Source organism: Alligator sinensis, unplaced genomic scaffold (assembly GCF_000455745.1).
Source record: "Alligator sinensis unplaced genomic scaffold, ASM45574v1 scaffold277_1, whole genome shotgun sequence".
In the NCBI taxonomy this organism is placed as follows: domain Eukaryota; kingdom Metazoa; phylum Chordata; order Crocodylia; family Alligatoridae; genus Alligator; species Alligator sinensis.
This window is the reverse complement of record NW_005841899.1, coordinates 890,583-917,996: the sequence shown is the minus strand read 5'-3', so window position 1 is coordinate 917,996 and position 27,414 is coordinate 890,583. Positions and strand designations below refer to the sequence as shown.

At 40.9% G+C, this 27,414-nt stretch overlaps 1 protein-coding gene across 7 annotated transcripts in view; it reads left to right on the top strand.

Moving 5' to 3' along the window:
* Positions 1 to 27,414, top strand: part of NCKAP5 (NCK associated protein 5) — a 461,300-nt gene that overhangs the window by 328,891 nt on the left and 104,995 nt on the right. For all 7 annotated transcript variants that reach the window (XM_025197575.1, XM_025197576.1, XM_025197574.1 and 4 more), the window contains one exon: positions 5,045 to 5,164. In XM_025197575.1, coding sequence (XP_025053360.1) covers positions 5,045 to 5,164 — 120 coding nt within the window. The remainder of the gene's footprint in view (positions 1 to 5,044; positions 5,165 to 27,414) is intronic.

The window sequence follows — 27,414 nt, the reverse complement described above, 5'->3', positions numbered from 1 at the left end:
TGGAAAAGATTGTCAAAGAGGCCATCCTTAACAGACTAGCTGACGGCAATATCCTGAGGGATACCCAACACGGGTTTGTTGCGGGTAGGTCTTGCCTGACCAATCTCATTTCCTTTTATGACCAGGTGACCTATCACCTGGACAAGGGGGAAGAGATTGATGTCATATATCTTGACTTTAAAAAAGCCTTCAATCTGGTATCCCATGATCACCTCTTGGCAAAACTGCCTAACTGCGGCCTTGACCTAAACCCTATCCGCTGGCTGGGGAATTGGCTGTGCAGTAGGACCCAGAGGGTGGTGGTTGATGGAAGTCAGTCGTCATGGTGCGCTGTGACCAGTGGGGTCCCTCAAGGCTCTGTCCTAGGGCCTATACTTTTTAACATCTTCATCAATGATGTAGACATTGGTATCAGAAGTGGACTGGCCAAGTTCGCCGATGACACCAAACTCTGAGGTAAACCTTCAACACCTGAGGGTGATCCAGGCAGATCTCGACAGGCTCATGAAATGGGTGGATGAGAACCTGATGGTGTTTAACATTGAAAAATGCAAGGTTCTCCACCTTGGGAGGAAAAACCTGCAGCATCTTTATAGGCTCGGCAGTGCTACGCTGGTTAGCACTACAGGTGAAAGGGACTTGGGGGTCAGGATTGACCACAAGATGAACATGAGCCTTCATTCTGATGCTGCGGCTAGTAAGGCAAGCAAAACGCCGGCTTGCATCCATAGATGCTTCTCAAGCAAATCCCAGGATGTCATTCTCCCATTGTACTCGGTCTTGGTGAGTCCACAGCTGGAGTACTGCGTCCAGTTTTGGGCACCACAATTCAAAAAGGAGGTGGAGAAGCTTGAGAGAGTCCAGAGAAGAGTCACGTGCATGATCAGAGGTCAGGGAAGCGGACCTTATGATGAGAGGCTGAGAGCCATGGGACTTTTCAGCCTGGAAAAGTGCAGGCTCAGGGGTGATCTGGTGGCCACCTATAAGTTTATCAGGGGTGTTCACCAGGATCTGGGGGAACGTCTGTTCACCACAGCGCCCCAAGGGATGACAAGATCCAACAGTCACAAACTCCTCCGCGACCGATTCAGGCTGGACATAAGGAAGAACTTTTTTACTGTCCGAGCCCCCAAGCTTTGGAATAGACTGTCGCCAGAGGTGGTTCAAGCACCCACTTTGAATGCCTTCAAGAGACATTTGGATGTTTATCTTGCTTGGATCCTATGATCCCTGCTGAATTCCTGCCCCTGGGGTAGGGGGCTGGACTCGATAATCCTCCGGGGTCCCTTGCAGCCCGAATGTCTATGAAATCTATGAAATGATTGCTATAAAATTACCTGAGGCTGATAACTCTGGTATTACCTTCTTAATTTCCATTAGTTCTGCTCTCAGGAATTCATATAATGAATTCCTGAAGATAACTTGAGGTACCATATTAAGTAATTGCTATATAATTTTAATATAATAAAACCAGGTTTTACTGTTCAACATACATATTCTTATGTTAATTTTTTATTCTTGCTTTTCTTCAGTTTTTTCTGCAAATATCACTAGGTCTGGCATAGTATACAGTATCTTGGATAGCAATCTGCCATCTTCAATTGTGCACTTATTCTTCAGCAGAGAGCCAAAATGTTGAGCTGCATAAAACCTCGAAGTTTAAAACTTAAAAGAAAAGTTTGAGCAGAGGCTTTGTTAAGGCTACAGCATTGTTTTAAACTGTCGGTTTCTGTGAATCATTTTTCCTCTTCACTGCACCCAGTACAGTTGCATCTTTATACTTCACAGTTGCAGCCAAGGCTCTGTTTTAAATTCTTTGATTATTTATGAGAGGTTTATAAATGAGTCTGAGTGCTTGTGCTTCCCCAAATGAGCCCATGCCACACTGCCCCATGTGAGGTCATAGATAAGAGAGTTATTAGCACTGTATGAGTTTTCACTCACAAAATTAAAGGTTTAGGATTTTACTCCATTTCAAATAAAAGATATCATTGCCTCTTTGTCACTTTAGAAGGCACTGAACAAGTAATTTGGGCAGCCTGAGGCCAATTTAAAATAAGCACTACCCTACTACTTTACCCAGAGAAATAATTTACTTCATCCACTGGTACCTTTGTAACTAGAGATACTTCAAAATGTTTCCAGTAGTCTCTGGACAAGTTGGTTCATTGTGTCATCACCTCTTTTGTATTCTCTGTGCTAAATAAGGCACACTGGCTAAGAATGGGCAGTGCTGCAGACAAACACCTTGGTTACTTCTGGCTATTACTTCTCACTCTTGAATTATCTTACCAGGTCCGTGTACTTCTATTGGGTCAATACATTGTTAATGCTCTTGACAGGCAAACATATGGGAAGCCAAAGGCCTGTTTCTCCACTTTCAATTGATGAAAATAAAGTCAGGCAGTATCAAAGGATAGCAGCTGTTCTAATTTTAGGGAACAGAGCAAAGTGGCTACCTTTTTGAGGGGGAATAAATGTACCCATGGACTATCTGTTTATACAAGCACCACTAAAACCATATACAGACATGCAGTTTCTCCTGAGACAGTCACTGCTCTCCCTAGAGAAACCATGAGTATACAGATGTGCAGGATTTTTCTCCCAGAGCAAAAATAGCCACTCTAAGAGAAAAATAACCTGGGAGCAACCAGGGTTAAATCACTCCCAGGAGAGATTCTCCTGGGAAAGTGAATGTCCATACACATTCTAAATTTACCTACTTCCTAATTTTTGCAGGTACATTTTTATAACAGAGGTCTCCTGTCCAGCAAGGTAAACTAGGACCCGCATCATATGATTCTGTACAGTTATTGTGAACCAAATTCTACTCTGAATCCTTTCAAAGTCCACTGTAGGGCAGAAGCCTGCTTTCCTTCAAATGGCCAGTTAAAACAAGTCTTGTGCCTTCATCAGAAATTGGCAGTCCAATATAATTTCAGCCCAGCTATTCCTAGGGGCCAGTTTATTGCCTAATGATTAGAAGTTGCTTCGTCAAGATGCACTCACAAACACCTCAGGTCTACTATACAGAAGGGAGAAAATGAACACAGTGTGATATATCCAGCGTAATTGCTTGTGCCCTGTTCCCCATTGCTTGTGTACTTGTGTGGCCCAAATATACATCAGCTCCAAGTACCAGGAACTGAACAGTTCTAAATTTCATTGGAACAAAAGAAGTTAAAAGGAAATGTAGCATGTGGTACTATAGCACAGAAGGTGGAGCGATATGGAGCAGTGAAGTTATTGCAGGCAATACCAAAGGCTTTTTTTTTTTTTTTAAGTAGAATATCTTTTAGTTTTCTATTATTTGTAAAACTCACTTAGAAAATTGCTATTAAAGTTTCTCTGCACATTACTTTTGTCATTTTTATTGGGGAAATGTTGGTTTCTTACTTCCCCTTCCCTTGTGATCCTGATGGAATACGTATCAGCATGGCTGAGCATATTTTTGTTTCATGGCCTGCGTCTGCGTACCAGCGCTACCAGAGATGCCACAGCAGCTCTCAGAATAAGCATTAGCTAGTGACTTTGCAGTCCTTATGATGTCTGGGCCGCATCTGTGGTAGCAGAACATAAAACGTTGATCTTTTATATCAATTATGGCTCAAGTGGAATCCTTTATTTGGATTAATTTTTGGCTAGCAAGCACCATCCCCCCCCCCCCCCCCAATATATTTTGGATATACATTTAGCCCTAGACCCAGCAGATTTCTTTAGCACATGCTTAATTTCTGTTGGACAACTCATCTGCTCAGTCTCACATGCTTAATTGCCAAAGCAATGGGGTCCTACTTATGGAGATGATAAACAATGTTCAGTAAACTTTATGGCATAGGCACAGTAACAGTTTAATGTGAGCACAGTGAATTGCAGCACACTGGCCTGGGCCTGCTCTTACTCTTTGGTAAATGAAAGTTACCCCATTGCGGCTTCCCCCTCCATGGAAGATACCAGAATACGTTTCCCATTATATTATTAGGAACAAATTCTTGTGCTTGGGCAGCTCTTTTTTTTAACAAGTTACAGTGAGTTCCTTCAGTTACAACACTGCGCCATCAGCTCTAATTGAGACATTGCAGGGTGTATTATCAGGCTGGGGAAATGGAAACCAAAACAGGCTTAATTTTATAGATTATCAAATATTTGATTTCTCTGCTTTGGACTGTGACTTGACTTATGTGGGAGGGGAATTAACCCAATACAAGCAATGAAGACTTTAGGAATGGGTGTATCATATCAATGTGGTGCTCCGAACTTTCTCTAAGCAATAAGTAGAAGGTTGTGAATCTATAGGGACTTTAGCTAAACGCCCTGAGCCTTTTCACTCAGGCAGTGACTGTTCATGCTTTGTGATCCAGAGGTCTCGTATACAGTCTCTACTTCTGATGACCCACCCTAGAACAACATGGTACAATTGGTAGCTCTCATTTAGACTCACGCTAAGATGGATTTCCCCAGACAAGACTGCAGCAACCTCATTGAATTTATATTTGCAGCTTAGCCACCTCAAATGTGGCACGCTCAGAGACAAGGGGCAGGGAAGAAATGCACCATCCCCAATGTAGCAGTCACTGCTATTGAGCTGGCAACAACGGTGTCATGGTACTACTCCAGAGCAAACAGGAAGGGGGTCAGACAGCACAAGAATGCCTCCAGGGTGCACCAAACTACTCCTTGTGTGGTGTAGCTTCCATGGCCTATCTTGTTGCTCAAGTTTTCCAGCAGATTTATATTTTTTTGACAGATTTTGCAGTCATGTTGATACAATAAAACACACTGCTGGCAAAGTCCCTTTTTAGACTGAGGCAGCACTGCAGAAGGATGCATATTGTGACTAATATTTCTGATTTCAAAGTTTTAAAAATATCCTTTGAAGATCAAACAATCTGGAGAAATGGTATGGTATATTTTTTTCCCATTTATTTTGCTATTTTGTAAATTGTCTATTTGCCTTTTCTTTATGTGTCATATTCTAAGAGATATTTCAAATGTTTCTGTTAGATTTTTTTTTCTAATCTTCCTTGTTTCTACTCCTCTGTAGGATCTAAGGGAGGAATGCATAAAGCTGAAAACAAGAGTTTTTGATTTGGAGCAACAGAATCGGACGCTAAGTGTACTTTTCCAACAAAGAGTCAAACCAGCTTCTGACCTCCTCCTCCAGGTAAGGAGAGGTCTCTGTTCAATTTATATTCAGTGCAATTATATAATGTTTTTCTTCTTGCAAAAATGTCAACAAGCACAAAATGACAGCTGATAGATGTCACACATTAGAAAAATATCAGTTATCTATACTTTGATGCTGTTGAAACTGAAAGTGTACACTGCCAAACTGACTGCACGTTGTGTTGAGAGAAAAGTGGAACTGAGAAAAACCTTACTCTTTGAGATGCTTCTTCAGTATAATAAATGGTCTTTATCTTTTCTGTGGGGTAAAATCTCTCATCATAATTTTATAATAATGCACCTGGTGGTGAACAAAGCATGAGTTTCTTTGAGAAGAATATCACTGTTTTTACCTTTTTCATGTTGGCTGTACTATTAATATATTACTTGAATATGTTACAGCAATTTGGGGTCTTTTGTGAAAGGAAGCCATTGAGGATCGAGACATAAAATGATCAATCTCCCCGTCTCACTTGCCATTCTCAAACAATCAGAAATTTTGTAGCATATTTTGCCTTGGCCTATTCCATTATTATGAAATTACATTTCTGTCCCCTATTTTTCCCTACTACCATTCCAATTAGGCACAAGATGCCTAGCAGCACTTCAGCTTGAGCCAGAAAATCTGACTTTGGTGGTGGAAATTAAATTAAAGTTTATTTATGCTGAGAAGCTTCTTTTAGGGAACAAATTCTGCCCTTAGCTATATGCATGTAATTGCCACTGACTCAAAGGGCACGTGAGGAAAGAATTTGGCCTGGGTGACATTAGTTTGGCCTGCATGAAGTCACGTGCAACTCTTACAGAAATCATCACATGTACCTGAAGGCAAAAATTGGGCCCTTGTATAGCTTCTCAAAGGAGGTGATTGCAAGCTTGTTATTTGAGCTGTTCACAGCTAGACTGCACTGAGTGCTGAGGAATATATTGAAGAAAAGGAACATGCATTGGCAGAAAAGGACTAAGTGGTCAAATACTCCTTCTCTGCACTGGGTTTCAGAAAAGTCGTTTTCATTTTGCATAGAAAAATAAAATTAAAAATTGGAGACATCAGAATTTAACTCATCCTCTAACTAGATATTTCCTGTATATGTCTAATTCAATTTTAAGACTTTAAGAAAGGTATTTCCTAATAATTTTACTTAACTGTGGTAGACTGGGAAAGCATTATGTCTACCTCTTGGAGCACCACCTCAATAAATTATACTCTTTCAGAAATGCACTTACTTGTGTCCATCCCTGTTGATGAAAGCACTAAGTTTGTTCATAAGTACATTTCTGATTTAGGGCCAAGGGCCATAAAATTATTTGAATGGTTTTGTTGAATGGTTAAAAGGAGCCATATTCAGGTTGACTCCTCCATTTACAATGAGAACCACAGCTGTCTCCAAACCAATGAAGATGACATTATAGTTTTCCTTGAGCCACACATGGTTGTTCTCAGGCAGGATGTATGAGCCAGATGTTTTTGAATAGAGTCCCAGATCCATTCTCCGCATAGGTTGTTCTTATTTTCTAATTATTTGGTTTATTTAAAATTCATTACAGAATCAGAATAGTCTAATTTTACATTCCTTATAAACATTTATAAATTCCCAAAAGTATACATGTGACTTAGGAATAAAAGTGGAATTGTTCAGAATACCCAAGTCATTTACAGAAGAAATTTTGAAATGGAAAGTTAAATCTGTTGTGGTAGTACCAAGTACCATTGTGGTGCACAAGTACCATTCAGAGTCAATGGAACTGGCACTAATAATTCACTTTCATGCTTCTGGATCTCTCACCCTCCATTTGCTATTTTATACAAGGGTAGGCAACCTTTTCTGGCTGTGAGCTGGAACATCCCACCCGGGGTCAGAGGCAGGCAGGCACTAGTGCCCTGCCACAGCCACCACTTGTCTTCCCAGCGGTATGAGGAAAGAGCCTGCAGCTGGCACTTCTCCCCATGGCACAATGGGAAGACACCTGCCTCTGGCATTCATACCCATGGCAGCACAGAAAGAGCATCCTTGACACCGAATGCTGCCAAAATCCCACGTCTGCAGGCTGGAGTCAAAGGTTCTGCGGGCCATAGGTTGCTAACCCCGATTGTATATAATGTATTTTGTATAATGCTGTTTAATTATACATTCATGCAGTTACATACTAAAATTATTGATGGAATTGTATACATTTACAAATATAAAATAAAAAAAACACTGCAAAAGAAGAGTGGAAGGAAAAAAAATCACATGTCCTTGTTCTACAGTAACCATGATTATTATTATCAGCAGTAACTTGTTTCAAGGGTGTTCTTTGATGAGCCATGAGTCAGTCTACTCTTTTTCTTAAACTTAAACATACTTATTAAACTATATACAAATCTCTTAGCATACCAAACAGGTTTAATTTAAATGGTGCAGGAATCTTGTGCCAGTGAATAGAAATGCTTTTTAAAATCATGACTCACCAGTCTTTTAGTGCATTCAACTTTAAACACAGCCTTTACAATCTGTTTGGTTTCTATATATATAAACAAGAGGATAATATAATTCAAAGTGTTATCATTAAAAAAAAGCAGTATAAGTGATTTAAATTTGAGTGCAGAGCATGTTTTGTGTATAATACTGATTGCACTGTGTTGTTTTTCCTCCTGGTTTACACACAGGTCAAAAGAAAAACTGATTACTTCTGTTTTAGAAAATTTCCTGCAGTGAAGGTTTTCATGGCTACGTTAAGATGCCTTCATTGTAAAACGATTATTAAGTATTACATGTTCATGAATTTTGGATAAATAGAAGTACATATGAAATCCTAGAGACTGATAATACTGGGGGGGGAAAATGACTGTGTTTATCTAGGGGATTTGATTATGCAGATCAGTACATTAATTCTTTGGCACTAGGAATTTCTGTGCATCCATTGCTAGCAGTGGATGTCACACAGGGGAAATCTCGTCCCTGTCACAAGAAGATTAAGTAACCCAAACTCTGACACAAAAGACCAGTGTTTCCAGGAGGAAGAGGTAATTCAGACTCTGCCCCATCATCTTTCGTGCTGTTAGGTGAGTTTGTTTTGAGAGCTACCCTGCCTCTTTGTGGATATGATTTTCAGTTGCTAGAAATGATTAAAGCATCAGATTAGGAGCAGGCCTCAGGTTTCTAATTTTTAATCCTTTTCAGCCATGGTGTTTTGGGCCGCTGCAGTAGGCAGCTCCCTGAATAAATGCTACTACTAAAAAATGGCAGTACCCAGAAGTAGGGGGCTGTCCACAAATGCATACCTCTGTGCTCAGATCCTTCAAGAGAGGTGGAGTAAGGTTTGGAAAGGAAGGCTGGAAGCTCAGTTTTAGCTAGCTGTATTATATTTAATCTGGCAGTGGGAGACCCAGGGTGGGAGGTGACCTTAGGCCATGATTTAAAGATTAGATAATAGCATAAAGGGCAGGAGTGAAGAGGCAGGTTTGTAAATATTGGCTTAAAAGGTTGTAGTGGAAATGTAGATGCCACATTGAAAGGGTAAGATAACCAAAAGAGAAGGTGAAGAGGAAGAAGTCACCGAGGATCAAACCAATCTATTGAATTGTGATCGCACAAGATGCCACTAAAATACAAGCAGAAATGACATCTTGCCATTTCTTTCTGCTTCATCTTTGGTTATATTAAATGAATAAATACTTTGCTGCTAAGGGAAATATTTTATCTTGTATTATCCTAAGTATGAATTTTTTCTCTACCCTTCAGCTGATGTTCCTCAAGACATTCTTGTGACAGAAAGGAGCTGAGAGCTTTTTCTATTTTCTTTTTCTTTCTGTACTGGCCATAATGGAATTACAGACATGAGGCATGATTGTAATCCCATGAGCACTGCTTTTATAGCAGAGTCATTCCATTGTCTTCACTGAAGTTATCCTTGATTCAGAGCATTGTAATTATTTGGCCTGTACTTAATATAGAACCCATTTTATAAAATCTTGTACACTATGATGAATCAGGAAAATCTTTTTTTAATAGGAGGGACATATACAAATTTGTCACCTGAACTCTTTCAGCAGTGTGTTGTTCTCTTATCTCCCCACACCGAGTTATTGTCATAGCTGTTGGCAAAGCACACTAAGAGCCTGAATGAAAGGTCTAAATAAGTACAAAGTACTAGTAGTATTTATTGATTTGATTTATTTGATTAAATGAAAAGGAATATTTATGAAGAATGTGGATAACATAAAATAATATTATAAATCATAAGGCCGGGGGAGTCTCTGATGCCAAACTATTTTTTCATTATCATGTTATATATATCATAAACATCTCACTTTTGCAAATCCAGGACAAACAGAGAGTATATCTGAAACATCCACATATGCCTTGTGTACCTGGGGCTGGATTGTCATGATCCATGATCATGATGGATCCATGGCTTTCACATATTGTTTAATTTTCTGTCTGAAATGTGTTTGGAATGATGCAGACAGATTGCTGAAATCCCAGGTGGTTTATTTAGGCTATAACTAGTTTTGCATTAGCTTTGGTAGTGATCTGAAGGGTAAATCTATGCATTTAAGGGTAAGTGTAGGTGTTCAGATGGAAATAGTTAGTAGGAAGGGGTAAATTGCACCAACAACAGTATTATATTTATGGCAACAATTAATTGCCCTAAATCCTGACAAGAGGTAATGGAATGGCTGGCTTCAGTATCTGTCCTCATGATGATGTTTGTAATTCAGAAGGTTAAAAGAGAATCCATCTTGGCTTATGTCAATGGAAAACACAAAGGAGATTTTTAAAGTTTCAAAAAAGTAAGCCTCTAATACAGGGGTTCTCAATCCCCAGGCCGCAGCCCGGTGCCGGGCTGCAGTGGGTCAGTTGCTGGTCTGCAGCATGGTTGGCTGCCAGATCGAAAGTGGCCGCAGACTGGTAAACTGTGGCCCCCCAGAGCTGGGTGGAGAGGCCACAGCTCCTCTTGCAGGGTATGTGGCAGCGCAGGATTTGGCCCACCCCCCTACCCAGGGGGTGGGATTATCCTTACCTGTCTTCTGGCCGGAAATTTGGGCCACGGTCAGCTGTGACTGCTGGGCCACAGTTTGCTGGACCACGGCCACTTCCATGCTGCGGTTTGCCGGGCCACGGCATAAAAGCTTTGGGAACCCCTGCTCTAGTAGATCAGAACCATCTTAAATCGTTAGAAAAGGGGTTGTCATCAGTTAGCTTTTCATTTAAATAACTGTGCCAATTTGTACTGAACAGCTACATAATTTAGGTCTGATGGCATATCAGCATATCAGATCCTGCCTCATGCCAGCCTGTTCTTTATATGTAATTAGGAACAAGATTAGTAAACTGAGTTTCAAATCCCTTCAAAGCATTGTCATTTCTGCAGTTGGCCTGTTGATCTGTTTCTCAACTTCGTTCCTTTGCATTCGTTGGTTTGTTTAGCTACATTGGAGAGCTCCACAGCAAAATCGGGGACAGATTACCCATCTTTAATTTTCCCTGGGCCTGAGGAAGGACACCTGTGCCTGAAAGCTTGCAGATTTTTTTTTTTTTTTTTGCAGTCTCTTAGTTGGTCTAATAAAAGGTATCATCTCTGAACCAAGAGTTATAGAGTTTTGCATTTCTTTTTTTCTCAGACCAACACAGCTACCAAATCCATCCCTGACTCCAGAACAAACTCTGTCCCCGTCTTCATTTAATGAAAGTCACTTAAAGGCTGGTGAATCAAAAGTGAAAGTTAAGCCCAGAGCTGCTGCTTGTTTAAGCAGAAACACAGTAAAGGGAGATATTTGCTTAAAATATTCTGATGGCTGCCACCACTGTGATAACACAAGGGGACAAAAGCAACTTCCCAGGCAATCTGCAGCAGCCAAGTTCTGTTAAAACCAACCAATTTAAACTTCATCCAAGATCTGGTTAGCAGACAGCAAAGACCATGGAGTCTACAAAGGTTGAAGAAGAAGAGCTCTAGAATAGAAAGTGTGAGGCCATGCATGAGACAGCCTGTTAAGCATTTTAGCAATTCTTGCTGAGAGATTTCTCACAAAGAAAGGAAATAAGCCACTCAAAAGTGATTTCATGTCATACTGCTAGGCTTTTGAACATCTTAATACTGTTGCATTGTCTGTTGTATCAAAAGAAACTGATCTAGGTGAATGAATCAATGTGTTCTGAGCAGGTGATTTTCAACCATCTCCAGGAGATATTGTCAAATATCATCAATACAGTGCCTATACATTTCAAGCCTGCGATCAAAATTACTAAAGAGATTTGGCAACTCAGGAGTTTGCTGGAGTTACTTTCCAAAATCTCCTCAATAATATTCCTCCAAAATAAAAATATATATATATATTTTATCATTCACAGAATCTCCATCTCTATACTAGCCATTTTCCAAGAACTCAAGAAGAAGAATCCCTGCTCCAAGTAGTTTGCAATTGAAAGGCAGGCAAATAGAAGATTGAAGGAACAGAAGAATAATATGTAAATTTATGTACAACTCAAGTTGATGTTCTCACGGGAAAATTGGAGGATTGCGGGCTTAACTGCTTGACAGTTAGGTGGGTAGGAAGCTGGTTGCGGGGTAGGACCCAGAGAGTCCTAATGAGCGGATCTGTGTCATCCTGGCAAAGTGGCCAGTGGTGTCCCTCAGGGGGCTGTGTTTGGTCCAGTGCTTGTCAACAACTTTATCAATGATTTGGATGTGGGGGTAAAGAGCTCACAGGCCAAGTTTGCACATGACACCAAGTTATGGGGAAGCATGGTCCCGCGTGAAAGTAGGCTGCAGATACAGGCGGACCTAGACAGGCTGGCAAGTTGGGCGGATCGACATTGAGAAGTGTAAAGTGCTCCATCTGGGAACAAACAATCCCCGACATACTTACAGGGTTGGTGGCACCAAACTGACTAGCGCCACGACTGAAAGGGATGTAGGGGTAATAATAGACCATAGTATGAACATGAGCCGTCAATGCGATACTGTAGCCAGCAGGGCAAACAATACTCTGGCATGCATCAACCGATGCATCTCCAGCAAAACCAATTAAGTGATTCTCCTGCTGTACTCAGCATTGGTGAGGCCGCAGCTGGAGTACTGCATCCAGTTCTTGGCACTGCACTCCAACAAGGATGTGGAAAATCTTGAGAGGGTCCAGAGAAGAGCCACCTGTATGATCAGAGACTTGCATGGCAAGCCATATGAGGAGAGGCTGAGGGACTTGGGCCTCTTCAGCCTAAAAAAGAGAAGGCTGAGAGGGGACTTGGTAGCAGCTTACTGCTATATCAGGGGAACACATCAAGGGATCAGCAAACAAGTGTTCACCAGGGCACCCTTTCGGAAAACCAGGAGTAATGGCCACAAATTACTGGAAGACCAGTTCAGGCTTAACTATAGGAAAATCTTTTTCACAGTCATGGTGTCCAGACTGTGGAATAAGCTCCCTCCAGAGGTGGTGCAATCACCTACCCTGGAAATCTTCAAAAGAAGACTGGACGGTCACCTTGCTGGAGTCACCTGACCACAGTTGTCTTTCCTGCCTAGTGCAGGCAGCTGGACCCGGTGATCTTGTGAGGTCCCTTCCAGCCCCTTACAATCTATGAATCCATGAATCTATGGAACTTGACTGACTATAAGCAGTACAGAAGAAGTTCTTTAGGGCAGATGTAAATGTGGCCGAAGCAGCGGGTTTGTAGATAAGCTTGGAACAGATGTTGCATAAAGGCTGCAGAGAAGGTGAGGATATGGTTGTGTGAGAGACTCCCAAAAAGGCTAGATGTATAAGCACAGAAGAGTGGGCAAGTACACTAGCAGAATTTAAAGTTGGATCCAGACAGGGAGAGACAGCATTAAAGAGCTCTGTATTTGTTGACAAGAAGCTTAAAAATGATGCAATATCAGACGATCAAATTGACTGGCGAGGAAGAATTCCACAGCTGTATTTTGCATAGACTGAAAAGAGGCCATGTGTGCATTCGGGAAGCCAAAGAGAAAGATGTTGCATTGTCAATATAACAAAGGTGGCAGAAACAGATTAACCTGTTGAGATGGAAAGGAACAGATGGATATAAAATGGAGCAATATCTGAGAAGATTATGTCAAGAGGTGGACTAGGCGGTCACATTGACGTGCATTAATGCACCATTGCGACTGCACATTAAGTTTAGTACCACCTCTAATATGAGGTACCAACTAAATGTGCAGTAGCCAGCACTGCTGCACAATAGAAAAGGCACAAGGTGTTTTTGTGATGTTTAATGCACAGTAGAGTGCAGTAACTCTACTGCACATTAGCGCATTAGCATGGCTTTTGCCATGACTTGCTTATGTGCAGTAGAATTAGTCTACTGTGCATTAAGCATCTCATGTACATGCACCCTCCGGTAAGTAGATTTTTTAACTTTGTGCCTTATGTCCCCTTTGACAGTCATTGCCTGTGACTTCCAGCAATGGCTGTTGCTAGACTCAGGAATACAGATATAGCTCATAGACTTAATGCATATATTTTGCAGAACTTCTATATATGTTGTTAGCTGATATTGAAGCAGAAGTTGCTTATATTTTTGTGCTCAAGAACTGCTTCTGTACCCCCGCGGATAGGAAGCTGCAAGCATTCTTCTCGGTTGATAATTTTAGAGGTTGTCCAGTTGTGTATGCATATGCAGATGCAGATGATTCTGGAGGATCTCTGCTGACGTTCCAGTCACATGCAGCACACAACCAAAAGAGGAGTGTGACCACATCGCCACCCCCCCCCAGATCCACCATTGGGCCAGATCCTGTTCCTGTTAGGGACCTAAGTGGCCTCAGTCACCAAAATATCATCCTGCTGTATTCTACACAACTCCCTGAATAACATCGAACGCACAAAAGGGGAGGGGTCCTCCTCCTGCTTCCTGCTTTTAGGGACTTAGTCTAAAGACGTAAAAGCATGTTATACAAGTAAGCATGGGGAATTTTTGAGACAGTGGAATAGCATCTGGCCTAAAAAGGCTACTTGCATGCAGCCAGACTGCTTGCATTAAACACTTGCTAATGTGTTTTTCTGAACCAGAGTCGTCTTTGAGGTGATCCAGTCTTCCTGACCATGAAATCTTGGGCTGTGGAATAGTCTCCCAAGGGGAAAAGTGGAAGCATCATCACTTGAGACATTTCAAACCAAACTGGATAAAGAACTGGCAAGTGTTCAGTGGAGAATAGTTTTTCATTAGCCGTGAGATGGACTAGTGGACCTAAGCACTGATTTGTGTCATTCTGTGATCTTTACCTGTCATGCTTGGCCTCTTATTTTAGCATCTAGTTTCTTACCAATCTTTTTCCTTCCATACAAAATAAATTAATAAAGCACAACCATAATCCTAGTGTGAATGATAAATCTTTTAAGAGAAAATCATTCTCAGTGACCAGAATTTCTCAGGGCCTTCCAACATAGATAATTAGCCTTTACAGCTGGCAATAAAAGCATAAAAGAGTTTTCCATATCTAAACAATCATGAGGTTTTGTGATATTTTAAGGACACACTTTCCAGATTCCAACATTAAAAGAAAGATTTGTCCATTATCCCACTAACGATAAATTGCTGGGGATAGACCACCAATGATAAATCACATGAGTACACAGTCTTGAGGCAAAACAGAAATGGTATTTCATAAAATATTTATCAATCATTTTGAAATAGGAAATTATAATTGTGCAGGAAGAAGATTATATGGATCAAGAGAGTAGTGAAACTACACTGATGCCAAGCCCTTAATGATAAGATTTTCCTGCTTTTCATTCCTCCTAGTACAGCCAAGCTAAATACATGCAACTAAAACTGTGAGCTTTCTATTCCATTCTATCTCATGCATCATTAAAAAAACTGTTTACTAAGTGCCACGTGAAGGCACAAGCTGTAGATAATGTGGTTCTATAGGTGTAACTTGGGTTTTCAGGTTTTTTATTAATGAAGATGATGTATACATTGGAAAAGATCCAAATGGGCTTTTGGAGCCTTGGGTGACTGTCTGGTCATAGTCAGAAAAAATATCTTTATACTTATAAACTGAATACATTCAGTATGAAAATCTGTGAAAGGCAGTAAACAAGGAGTCCCACCATGTCATTTTAGATACCTTTTTCAAGGTAACTCTATACTTATTTTTTTTAAAGCAGTAGAAGGGTATATGTTCCTTTATTTTCTAGTGTTGCATTTGTTTTTCATTTGTAATCATACCTACCTTAGAGAATTAGCCAATGAACACAAAAGTGCCGTGGTATTTCAACCTGCTGTGTTTGCTGAGCATATGAGCAAGATGTCACTTTATTGTGTAAATCCCTGTGTAAATGGTCAGAGTTTAAATTGGAGCTCTTTATAGGCAGTTTTTATCCCAGTTTCTGAACTTGGTGAAAATTCAGAGAACTCTGATTGTTTTTGTTCTTTTATGACCAGTTCCGGTCTATTTCTTCACTCCTTTGGGATAGCTGTAGATGGAGAGAGGAGATTTTAATGAAACAGTGGATTTTACTGTGTATGTATGTGTCTAAAGTGCATCCGAAGTCCACACAAACAGCAGGAGAAACTTCATAATAAATGCAACCAAGGTTCAAAGATTTACTTCCATTTGATGGAAGCTGTAAGCATATCGTAGTTGATGCATTTTTGTATTTGAGGCAGATTGTCTTTTATTTTCTTATATAATATGTATAGTTAGGCCAAGAGTCATGCAATTTCCTATTAAAATGGAAAAATCTTTCTGATTAGGATGCAGATGCTAAAATATAAGTTTGTCTTGGAAAACCAGCATCATTCTAGTCACAGTAGGCATAGCACTACCCATGTGATAGATACAAAAGTGCAATTTCATGTCATCAGGTCAGCTTTCAAAGCTTCCTATTTGAAATTATGTGGTAGAATATAATATCTACTGAAGGTCCTTCTTAAATACAATATGCATAAACAACAGGTGTGCTAGATAATTGTTTTCTCATCATGGTGCGTATTTCACACTCCATAACTCCCAAATGAAATACCAAAAGAATGCATAAAATTAAATGATTCAAAGATTTTGAGGGCTTCTGTTCTTTATGTTAAAGTAGAAATCTATTGAAATTCTAAAATGGTATGTCAGTGTAACCACTTTTATTAATGTAGCTAAATTTGTAGTATTTATTTTAGTTATCTTAAAAGACTTTGAACTTTAAACAAAGGATGAGTACTTGAAAAATTAAGTGTGTGTGTGTTTGAAGTTAACGGCTGGAATAGTAAATGAAAGATTAAGCTTCCACGTAGCATTACTTTATTGAGTATGTGAAAGTTTCCATGAAAATTTGACTTATTTTATCATCCTCGTCATCATCATACCTATTTTTCCTGTTACCATTTTACTACCATGGTACTAAAACTTCGGGAATGAAACAACATGAAACTATGGCTCCGTTACCTTAGATGTGTATACTGGTAAATATCCTTCCTGATTACATTTCAAGCCACTCAGAATTTTATCAAATCGAGGTAATTTGCTAGTGATTTTAAAAGAAATATTTTTGTACACCTCACCAGATGAATCTAACTGAATTTCTGCTAAGTGATGTTAGCACACAAGGCTAATATAAGATTTTGTCTTGCCGTCTGTTATGAAAAAATCCACTTCCCTGGCATTTATTCTGTATACTATTATGTACACTGTGCAGTTATAGGAAAAGAAAGGTTAAAAGTGAAAAGTTCTCAACAGTGAATCATGAAACAGCTAGTCAAACAACCCAGTCTTTTAGTACTAATTTTTACTAATGTGTTCCCTCCTTTCTCATATGACCTACCCTCTCTAATGATGGTTTGATACCGGTAAAATACAGGTCCTCATCCAGAGGCTATGACACCATTGACTAAATCTCTGTTGACTTTGCTGAGAATGTGAAATACTGTATAGCAAGATAAAATCAGCACGTAGATGCTCAATGTAACTGAAGAGTCCATTAGTGCTTTAACTCTTATATTACCATCTGGTTGTCTTTCTTGATAAGAGCAAGCTGAAATGAACAGTTACCGTTAACGTTAACATGATATTGCAACACGATATTGACAGACTAAACTTTCAGCATATTTTTAGCTGTTTGGTATTCATATTCATTTCTGTCTCTGAGTGTGAGTAAGCCATGTTTCATTAGTCACTCACATATGTCGGAGTACAGGAAGGAGTGGTGATTTGTCTGTGTCCTATGTGCAGTACAAGGGCATCTTGAACATTATGAATTAAACTCTAGCTTACTGCATTAACAGTATGGAAACCAGTGTCAGAATAATGACATCCTGAATTAATAACGCTGCTTCAGGGAGGCCCACTTTTCAGTTCTTCTCTTCTATTAAATCACTGATATGAACTTTTTTTTATTCTGCTCCCGTATTGTGGGGTTTTGATTCTCAACTTAGACACTTAATCGTATTTAAAAAATGGAGGTACTCAAGCTAATCTTTTCAAGTTTCCCTTTATGCATTCTGGATCAAAATTCTTTCCTACATGCCTTCTGCATGCCTACTTCCGGTAACTATAGGTAACTTCTAGTAACTATAGCGTTTTATTTTAAGGGCTGACTGAAATTCTATTCTACAGACTATCTCATAGGAGATCATTGAGAATAAACTGATATAGGGTCTCTTGAAAGAAACAGAATTACCCAATCTTAACCAGCTCATGGGGAGATAACTAGCAGAAGGGTGAAAACAGACACCTCCATAAGTTTTTTGGTTTTTTTATGACAGGACAAAGTGAAAGCAAACAGACATCCATACCATCTGTTGTGCCACAGATGCTCAAATTCATAGCCACAAGAGAAGGTAGTAAGAAACCAAGTTGTTTTATTGCAGGCAACATCTGTGCATTTATAGCAGGAGAGCACAGGCAACCAAAAGCTGCCTATGCTCTCTAGCCATCTGGGGCAGAGGCTCAGCAGGCTTGAGGGGCCAGGTCCTGCTGATCATGCTCCACAGACAACATCCATTTCCAGTCAAAGTTACCTTTAATTTAAGTTTTCCATATAATAGAACATAGGACCAGATTGTCAAGCACTTGGACAATTTGGTTGCTTATTCAAAACCAAAAATAGGAGCTGACTTCTTTTGAAATGTCAGTGGAAGCAGTATTACATCTTGGGCCAAGTACTAGCCCTGTTTTATCTACAGAAAGCAGTTGTTGAGGGTTGAAATGTATAGAATTTTAATCAAATTTTAGTACCCCATCCTCCCAGGGCCTTGTTACACCTTACCCTGTGAACCACACAAATGTTGACGGATGTTAGTGCTAGCTCCGGTTTGCAGCAGACACACTTCAGGCCAGCAGGAGACTGGTGGAATGAAAGAGAAGAACCTCCCTCCCATTTTGGGCTTCCCTCCTGTCCTCCCCACCCCCAGGACTTCCCTCACTGTTCCCCCCTGTCTTCTGCCTCCCCCTGCCCATGGGGCATTATTATTATTTCCTTGTGGCTGCCCACACTGTCTATCCCAGGAGAGCAGTCAGGGAAGGGCAAAATCTGGCTGCCCGGTTGAAAGTAGCCAGAGAAAGCAGAGTGGTGACAGCAGATGGGCAGACAGGTCAACCTTCCCCTGCCTGCGTCCTGGGACAGACAGCATGGGCAGCCACAAGTAAGTGGGGATGGGGGGTAGAGGAACAGTGAGCAGGGATCTGGGCTGCTAGGGAAGTGTGGTAGATGGGGTGTTTACACTAAGGTGTAGTTTAAGTGTGGCTACAACTTAGTATAACACAACTTGGGTAGCACAGATCAGAGATAATCCTGCCCTGGAGTGGCTTCACTTTTAGCTGCATAATGAGTGCTTAAAACCAGTTTCAGGTGTTAATGTCAGGACAGTCTAGGAGTTAAGAGCTCCAGGAGCTCAAAATTACCACGTAACAAAGCCCTCATGTAGAAACAGCTTCACAGAGGAGACCCCGGGGCAGAATTCTAGGTCACCTTCCCTGCCCAAACCATAGTCTTCCAGCCATGTAAGTACTTCAGCACTTACACAAAGCTTGCAGTGCTATTGCCCATGCAGTATAGGTGGTATAAATGTCCACTTCGCTGCTAAGTCAGTATAATAGGCTATGCACTGACTGGACAGTTACATGGCTACATGTGTACATACCTGAGCACATTCCTGAAAAAACACAGAAGAGCAGGAAGGGGTCCTCCCATGTCCTATTCTCCATCCCCAAGCCAAGTCCATGGCAGAACTAACCTTTCATCACTGTAGTAACTTCTGCAGACCCACCACAAGGAGCCAGGGAGACTGGGAACTACAGAAGGTTGGTGAATGAAAGTAGGGATTCTCTACTTCTTCCCCTTAAGCATCAGACCCACGTAGAGTCCATCTGTGTAGTGTTAAGGGATTCAGCACTCCTTACTGCATGACTACAAATTGTCTCAATAATAGTGGTTCTCATCTTCATCTCACTGGGAATCTTCCCAAGAAGAGATGGCCAGACTGTTCAGAGCAATTCATTTGTCTTATTTGGCCCTTTTCCCTTCTAAGAATTGTATGGGAACAGATGTGATTTGCATGAGTTATTTGTCATACATAATTATTTGGTTAATAGTTTTTAATAAATCTGTTTTGTAATCCCTTGATAACTCATGTTTGTTCTTCTTTTAGCTGCTTGTTTATATGGACCTAGATGATTCCTATGCAAGGTGGGAAAAATCAGACAGGTGTATTGACTATGCAGCAGATTTTACATTAACCGTTCTCTTCTCACAAACAGGGAAGTGTGTGCTGTGCCTTTACCATCTACACCAATTGGAACCAATCCTTGCAAGGGGGCTGGTAGCCATTCAGGCTTTCACTGGCCCCTCATGCCAAACAGCTCCTACGAGGCTATAATAAAATGAGACCTATTAGGCATATCTACATGTGCAATTAATGAGAAGCAATAAACTCCAGAGTTTAATGCCTCCAAGTTTATTTCTCCCGGGCATGCTGTTTGAATGTGTGTCCAAGACCGCAGTACGTTAAGCCAGGTTGGAGCAGCCCCAGCTGGCAGGGGGCCCCAGGGGTCAGCCTGCCAGCCTGGTGCTTCTCCACCCCCCATCCCCCCCAGCTCAATGTGCTGTGAAGGGGCTGGCTGGGGCATAAGAGGTGCTCCACTGTGGGGCTAGCCAGCAGACAGTCCCCACACTGAACCACCCTCATGCCCCAGCCAGCCAGCTCCATACCACACGTGAACTGCTGCGGAGTAAAAAACTCCACATCAGGTTAGTACTTGTATTTACCTAACCTTGTACTTGTACTTAGAAGTACTATCCTGCTGTGGAGTAAATTGGTTTACTTCAGCCTAATTGCCCTATACGTGTAAACACCGAGGCATTTACTGTGGAGCAAATTAGTCAACTCCGCAGTAAACATCTCCTGTAGACACACTCAGAGTTGTATAAAGCTTGGGTTCCACAGATTAATTTTCCCCGATATGGACCTTTGGCCCTGCCTCTGTATTGGCTTACACTAAAAATCTTTGTTCCATGTTCTAATTCATGTTCAACATCTCCAGGCACGGGAACTTTCCCTGCTGCTCTGCTTATCTTCTGGCCCCTCCCTACTCTTTTGCCTTTCTCTGCTTTGGCTGGATGATCACACAGTTTGAAAATGCTTGGCTTACCTTTCTCACTGTCCCAATCTCTCCCTCCTCCTAATGCCCTCTACCCAAAGCACAAAGTGGTTTTATATAGGAGCAGTTGAGCTAGTGCTTTTGGCATGAATATGCTTTTCTACTTGTAAATGTGATTATCTGCAAATGAACTGAAGCTCCTTCATTAATCTGAACAAAGCCAAATGCTTTTCCATTTCCTGGAAAAGAGAAGTTAAAAATGGGCCTTGTTTCCTCAACTTAGATTGAGTCAGATTTAGGAAACAAATTATTGAACACTTTTTTTTTTTCACTATTTATCGCTGTTCATAACACCACCTTGAGAGAAGTATATTTCTGTTTTGCAGATAGAAAACTACAAAAAGTTAAGACATTTGCTCATCTCTTTAGTAATCAGCAACAACTGTAGACTTAATATCAAGAATTCCTGAATCTCAGTCCTGTGCTTAATCCACTTGACATAAAGTCTATGGAATAATTCTCTGGAATAATTATGGAATAATTCTTGTTATGGAATAATGCCTGGGGGTGGACACTTTACTGCACAGTAGACTAATCTACTGCTCAGCAAGGCATCACCATGTAACTGTGTGCAGCTACTGCACAGTAGATTAGGTTAATGGGCAGTTTTCTCTTACCTATAAATACAGATACTAGATTAACTGCACATTATCTACTGTGCAGTACCCTTTATGTTGATGCTGACTAGGAGCAAATTTGCTCCCAGTCAGCCACACCAGCAGGAGCCACAGGGGATGGGGGAGTTCTCTACCCCCAATTCCTGGTGCTGCTCAACTCCCAGCTCCCCACCCAGGAGGTGGGAGCCGATCACCGCCAGGATGGGATTGCTCTCTGCACCCCTGTCCTGGTGCTGGGCAGCTCCTGGCTCCCCACAGGAGCCGGGAGTGAAACAGCACTGGCACTGGGGACCTCTCTGCTTCCCCGCTCAGCTGGGGGCTGCCTGGGAGCTGTCCTACTTATGGGGCAGCTGCTGGTGAGCCCTTGGCTTGGTGGGGATTCCCTGGCAGTTCTGGCTAGCCTCCTGCTGGGCAGGGAAGTCCCACGCAGCCAGGGAATTGGTGGCAGCTGTCCCACAAGTGGGATAGCTCTGGGTCAACCCCCTGCTGGGCAGAGAGTCCCCGCTGGGCTTGCTGGCAGTTCTGTATCCCGATGTACATGGGACTGAGACAGCTCTGCTGGCTATAGCAGCAGCTGTCTCCTGGCATGTGCACATCTGGACTCCTCCTGGGGCCAGGAGTAGGTGCCACTGCAGCTGGCAGAGCTCTCTTGGCCCATGTGCATTAGGACTGCCCCCTGTGTCCTCTGTTCAGCCCCCAGGCTAGCACTGTGGAGGAGCCTGGAGTTCCCCCCTGGCTGCTGCAGGGGGGCAGAGCAGGGCAGGAGAAGCCCTGTACTGGGCTGCTCCTGTTAGGAGCAGATTTGCTCCCAACAGGGTGCAGATTTGCTCCCAACATGGTGCACATGTAGACATGCTCTCAGGGAAGGCTTACTGCACAGTATTGTATTGTGCAGTAAGCCTATATCTCTTTAATAGCACGTGTAGACGTTCCTCCAGTGAAGCCACTGGAATGGAGTAGTGGTTTTGGTTCAGTAAAACATCCAAGAATTGGGATGCTTATTCAAGTCTCCAAATGGACTGTTCTGTAACTTTTATATATGTGCATACATTTTCCAGAGCTGTGCCCTGGGCTGGAAATCTGCTGCGATCAGGTTTTCTCTTTGTATTTTGGGGTTTTCAGACCAGAACAACAACAAAAAAGCTGAGGAGAGAAATGTTAACAAACAACACAGAATTTTATTTCTCAAAATAGTCAAAAAGGTTCAGAGAGTCTTTGGTGCAAGATCTCAGCTGGTGTGAATCCTCATAGCTCCACTGAAGATTACAAAGCTGGCAACTTACTTTTACCTTCTAAGTCTTTTCAAACTATTTGGTCCATCTGCCAAACAGCTGTATTAAGAAAAAAAAGTATAGAATAAGATACTTTCTGTTCCTGATGATTTGAAATTAAATTATCATAGCAGAAAACATAGTGTTACTATTAACAAGAGAAGTTATAAAAGCCTGAATATTTTATGGAAAACCTTCTGCTATTTTCCTACTTTATCTGACATTCCTATACCATTAAAAATATTCAAAGAAGTGCAAATCATTCAGGGAAAGGAGAATACAGCATGTTTAACATTAACCTTGACAAATTCATGCTCCTGCAAGGTAAGTAGATGAACCTTTCTTTGCCTAGCATACCTGCCCTGGAAAAAACACAGTGACAGAGGACAAGAAAAAGATTCTTACCTCCTTTGATTTCTTTTAACATAATAAATTAATGATTTTAACAAAATCCAAGTGAGAAGGAATCCCACTTGGGAAAACAGCTCATTGTTACTGAATTTCTTAGCAAAGCAGTGCTTGCTTCCTCTGTCACCATGTATTGATCTAAAATATTATCCCTGAGCCTTGTCTCTCCTTTTCCTCCTACAGGCAAAAGGGTAGAGTTAGATAATAGTATTAATTTTCCAGACATCTGCACATGTTTTAATAGCCTTTAGAAGGCTTGAAATGGTTTCTGTTTGCCCACCACAGGGCTAAAATACCATTAAGACCTGGATTGTAGCAATACATAACCATCATAGCCTCATAGTTCAACCTGGCAATAAAAAAGCTAATTTATTTTATCGGAGATTTAAATTAATGTGATGAACTCCTCTCTCAATGACAGTAGCACCACTCTTACAAAAGTACCTTGCCTGTGCACATTTTTGTACAAGCACATTTTGCAATACTGCAACAAACTCTTGTATAAGTTTTGTTCTTGGCAGTATGTGCCCGTGTGTGCTTGCACACACCTGTGCACACATGTGCTTCTTGTCATTCCAGAGGCCTGAGTTTTTCTTCCTAGTGTTACAACTATGAAAAATCTCTTAACTCTCTGCTTTGCTTTCTTATGTTACTCATAATGTAAGAGAGGATGAGGAGTCAGCCCAGGACATTTTCTGGCATTTAACGGTTAACTCACCCCCACGCTTGGAAATGTAGAATGGGAGAGAATTGTAAGGGTTAGGCAAATTCAGTTTACATTATCTTTGCTTACTATGCATATATACATAATGATTAGTATATTTGTGAATATTGGAGTAAGCAGCCTCTAGGTTCAAGGCAGTTTTCATTTCCAGCTGTATGCTGGAGGAAAGCTTTAGCTTATCCCATTATAAAGTGATAAAGCAGCATTTGATAGCAGGAGCTTGTGTGATAAAATGATCATGGCAGCAGTGAGAAAGAATCTAATAAGGGAATTGATCTGCAGATTCCAATTCTGTAGGAGCCAACATCGATCAACATAAATGTCAATAACAAGATCGTATTGAGGTCTGCCTAATTCCTTTAGATGATTTTTGGTTCTAGTGACAGTCAGAAAGTGAATGTGAAAAGAAGTTTTTAAAGTATAAGAATTGCGAGGACAAAGGCCAAAACTATATTGTGCTCCAAGAGCTTTCATTGCCCATCCTGATGCTAACTTGAAAAAATTAGTGAATGTTGCACCATCAAAAACTTCTACATTATACAAAGCACAAAAACACTACGTTCTCTTGGATACCTTGGGACTGAGGTGCTCAACCTCTGGCCTGTGGCACAGTGTCATTTGGCGCACCAAACTCCCCACGGGTCTGAAAATTGGGCAGCGGGAAAGCAGTGGCTCTGCTCCCCTGCTGTCAAATGTATAGCCCCATGAGGACCCTGAGTCCCGTGTGCTGGACCCAGTGCCCGATCCCAGCATGCAGGGCCAGGTGTGCAGTGGAAGGGGCAGTGCCAGGCCTCTGGGATCCAATCCCAGCATGTAGGGGGTGGGAGGGGTTGCTGCTATGCCAGTCCCAGCGCATGGGACAGGGAGGGGTTGGTACTTGGCCCCCAGGGCCAGATCCAGCCTGTAGACAGGCCCTGTGCCAGTCATCTGGCCTACAGGGCCAAAAGTTTGAGCACCACTGCCTTGGAATAAAAAAAGACAGTCCTGCCCTTTGGTGTTAGAGCGCAGAGATGTTATGCAAGGCAGGTCATAAAAATTAATAGTATAGTTCTTTCTTATCACAAAAGTTTAAAGTATAAAATGGCGGGGGGGGGGGTTGGAATGAAACTGACCACCCTGAAATGTAATGGTAAAGTCTTTGCTATCGTGTGCATAATCTAAAAAAAATAAGGCGTCATAATATGCATTATTTTGTGTTATAGTCTTTGATGTCCCATACCTATGTGATGTTGGACTTTATACTATAAAGTGGGATGATCCTTTTATTTCATTCATTTTAGATCAATGGAAAGCTATTTATGAAAAGTATTTGCTGCTTTTCCTATTAAACGAATAAGCATGGAAAGTGAAGATAGCTATTTTAAGCAGGTTCATATTTTTAGAATGTATTTTGCTTCCTAATATACTTGAGTCTTCAGTGAGCAAGGTCAATTAAATGCATTAATTTAATTAATTATTTACCTCTGAGTAGATTATTACCAGGTTACTGGTGTAAACTGTTGACTCTAAAATAATCATAATCCCTGGGGAATTTCACTTTACACATATTTTCCCAAGAAAACTAGGGAGTTCATTTTATCATTGCTGCAGTACTTACAGACTCCTAACTTAGTGCTATGAAAATGAGAAGTAAGAGCTTGAAAACACTGATAAAGTTATAAACTGAAAACAAGCATCAGAGAGGATTACTTTGTATCTTTTAATGTAACTTTTATTTAAAGCAGTTTATAAAAATTAATAAAACTAGGCGGATTTGGAAGGGGAATAATTTTAGGCTTATAGAAGCACTGGCAAGTGTTTTAAGAATATAGAGAGATTATGTTATTTGTGTTGCTGCATCAAATACCTTCTTAATACCTCACAATTTACACTCTAGGACATTTATGACTTTCCGTTTCAACCTTTTCAGTTACTTCGGAATATTCCCTTTTTTTTTTTCTTTTTCCAAAATGGTTCGACTAGAACCAAGTGTAACGAGTCGGTAGAATCTAAAACAGACGTGAGACCTTTGTTTTATATTCTGTGCTGGATTTGCCTTGTTAACAGGATTTTCTGATGTAGTTGTAACTCCCTAATCTTCCATACAAATGTTTGTAATATCATATCCGTGTACTTTGTCTTGGATGTTGTCAGTTAAGTCTCAGTAAACTCGCCTGGAGGATTTGCCAGCAAGACTGACAAGCCACTGTTAATGCTAGTTTTGAATTTAAAGTTTGGCATCTTTTGTATCTCCTGACTTTTAATCATTTTTAGCAACTTCACCCTCACAGGAAAGAAAATAAAAGAAATAAATTTAAATTTGAACAGGGAAATATTTTTTACTAGATTAATAGAAAATCAAAAATAAATCCACTTGACTTGGGTGAAATTTCTGGAATAGCTGGAAGCTGCCTTTTTATACACTGAAATGATTTGGCTTACTGAAATGTATTTTACAGTTAATCCTTTAATATGCCTTTAATGTCTAACTTTTCCCACTGTTAATACTGAGCAATATTGTACGCTTCTAATTTTATTCTCTACATTTCAAACACCGATAAATAACTATCTCCAGCTTCTTGCTTATACCACCATGAGGCATTCCAGACCCTGGGGCTCACTTACTGTAGGTTAAAAAAAATTAGAAATAAAGCTACAGGAAACAATGATACAAGTCTGCAGAGACAGTTTACAAAATCTGGCGTTTAGGCTATAGAAGAAAAAATAAGTACTGTATGTTCTGGCATATAACATGCCCCTTTCCCAACCTAAATCACCTGCCCCCCCTCCGCCCCTCCAAATTGAGGTACAAGTCTTAAGCAAGGAAACTGATTTTCTGACTGGACTAAAAGCACCCTGATCTGATTCCTGAACCAAAGTATAGCTGCTTCGGCATTATAATTTAGGTAGCTGAGGGAGTCGGTTGACTTAATGGCTCAGAGTTTTTCATTCCACGGGTATTAATAACCAGCTCTTCTTTTTAATGATTTTGCTGTTCCACTAATCAGGCTAACCTTCCTTAGCACAATTTTGGTGTCTGCTAGCTGCTCCTGGTCTCACTTCTTTTATTTCACAGCCTTGGAGATTCATCAGCTCATTTTAGAATCATAGATCTACCCATAGAGACTAGCCTTCAGCAACAGCTAGGGTTTCAACTTCAGTTCAGCAAGAAAGGTAGGGTGAATCAGGTGAAGATTAGTCTCCGTCCCTGCTCTGTGCAACCATAACTCTGGATAAATCTTTTTTCCTTCATTTTGCCTGTCCAAAATACATTGCATAACATATTCTGGGCGCATGTTGATTGTGAAAAGATATGGCAGTACTTTTGAATCACTGATAGTGGCACTGTGGGTGCGTCTTCATGTGTGCTTCAGTGCACGGTAGCCCATTTGACTGGTCATTAAAGTGTCGTGTAAAAAAGTGTGCAATTATGCTATTGCACAGTCAAATAGGCACATTAAGTGTCACTTAAAAAACATGTACTTTTCATACCATGCATTAGGGCAGCCTAACGTGCATTTTTTTAGTACCTCACATTGGAGGTACTAAAGTTAATGCATATTAGGGAAAGCACATTAATACACATGTAGCTGAGTCCCACTAAATATCATGGGAGGTAAGGAAAAAGCTTTAATTGCATATTCAAGAC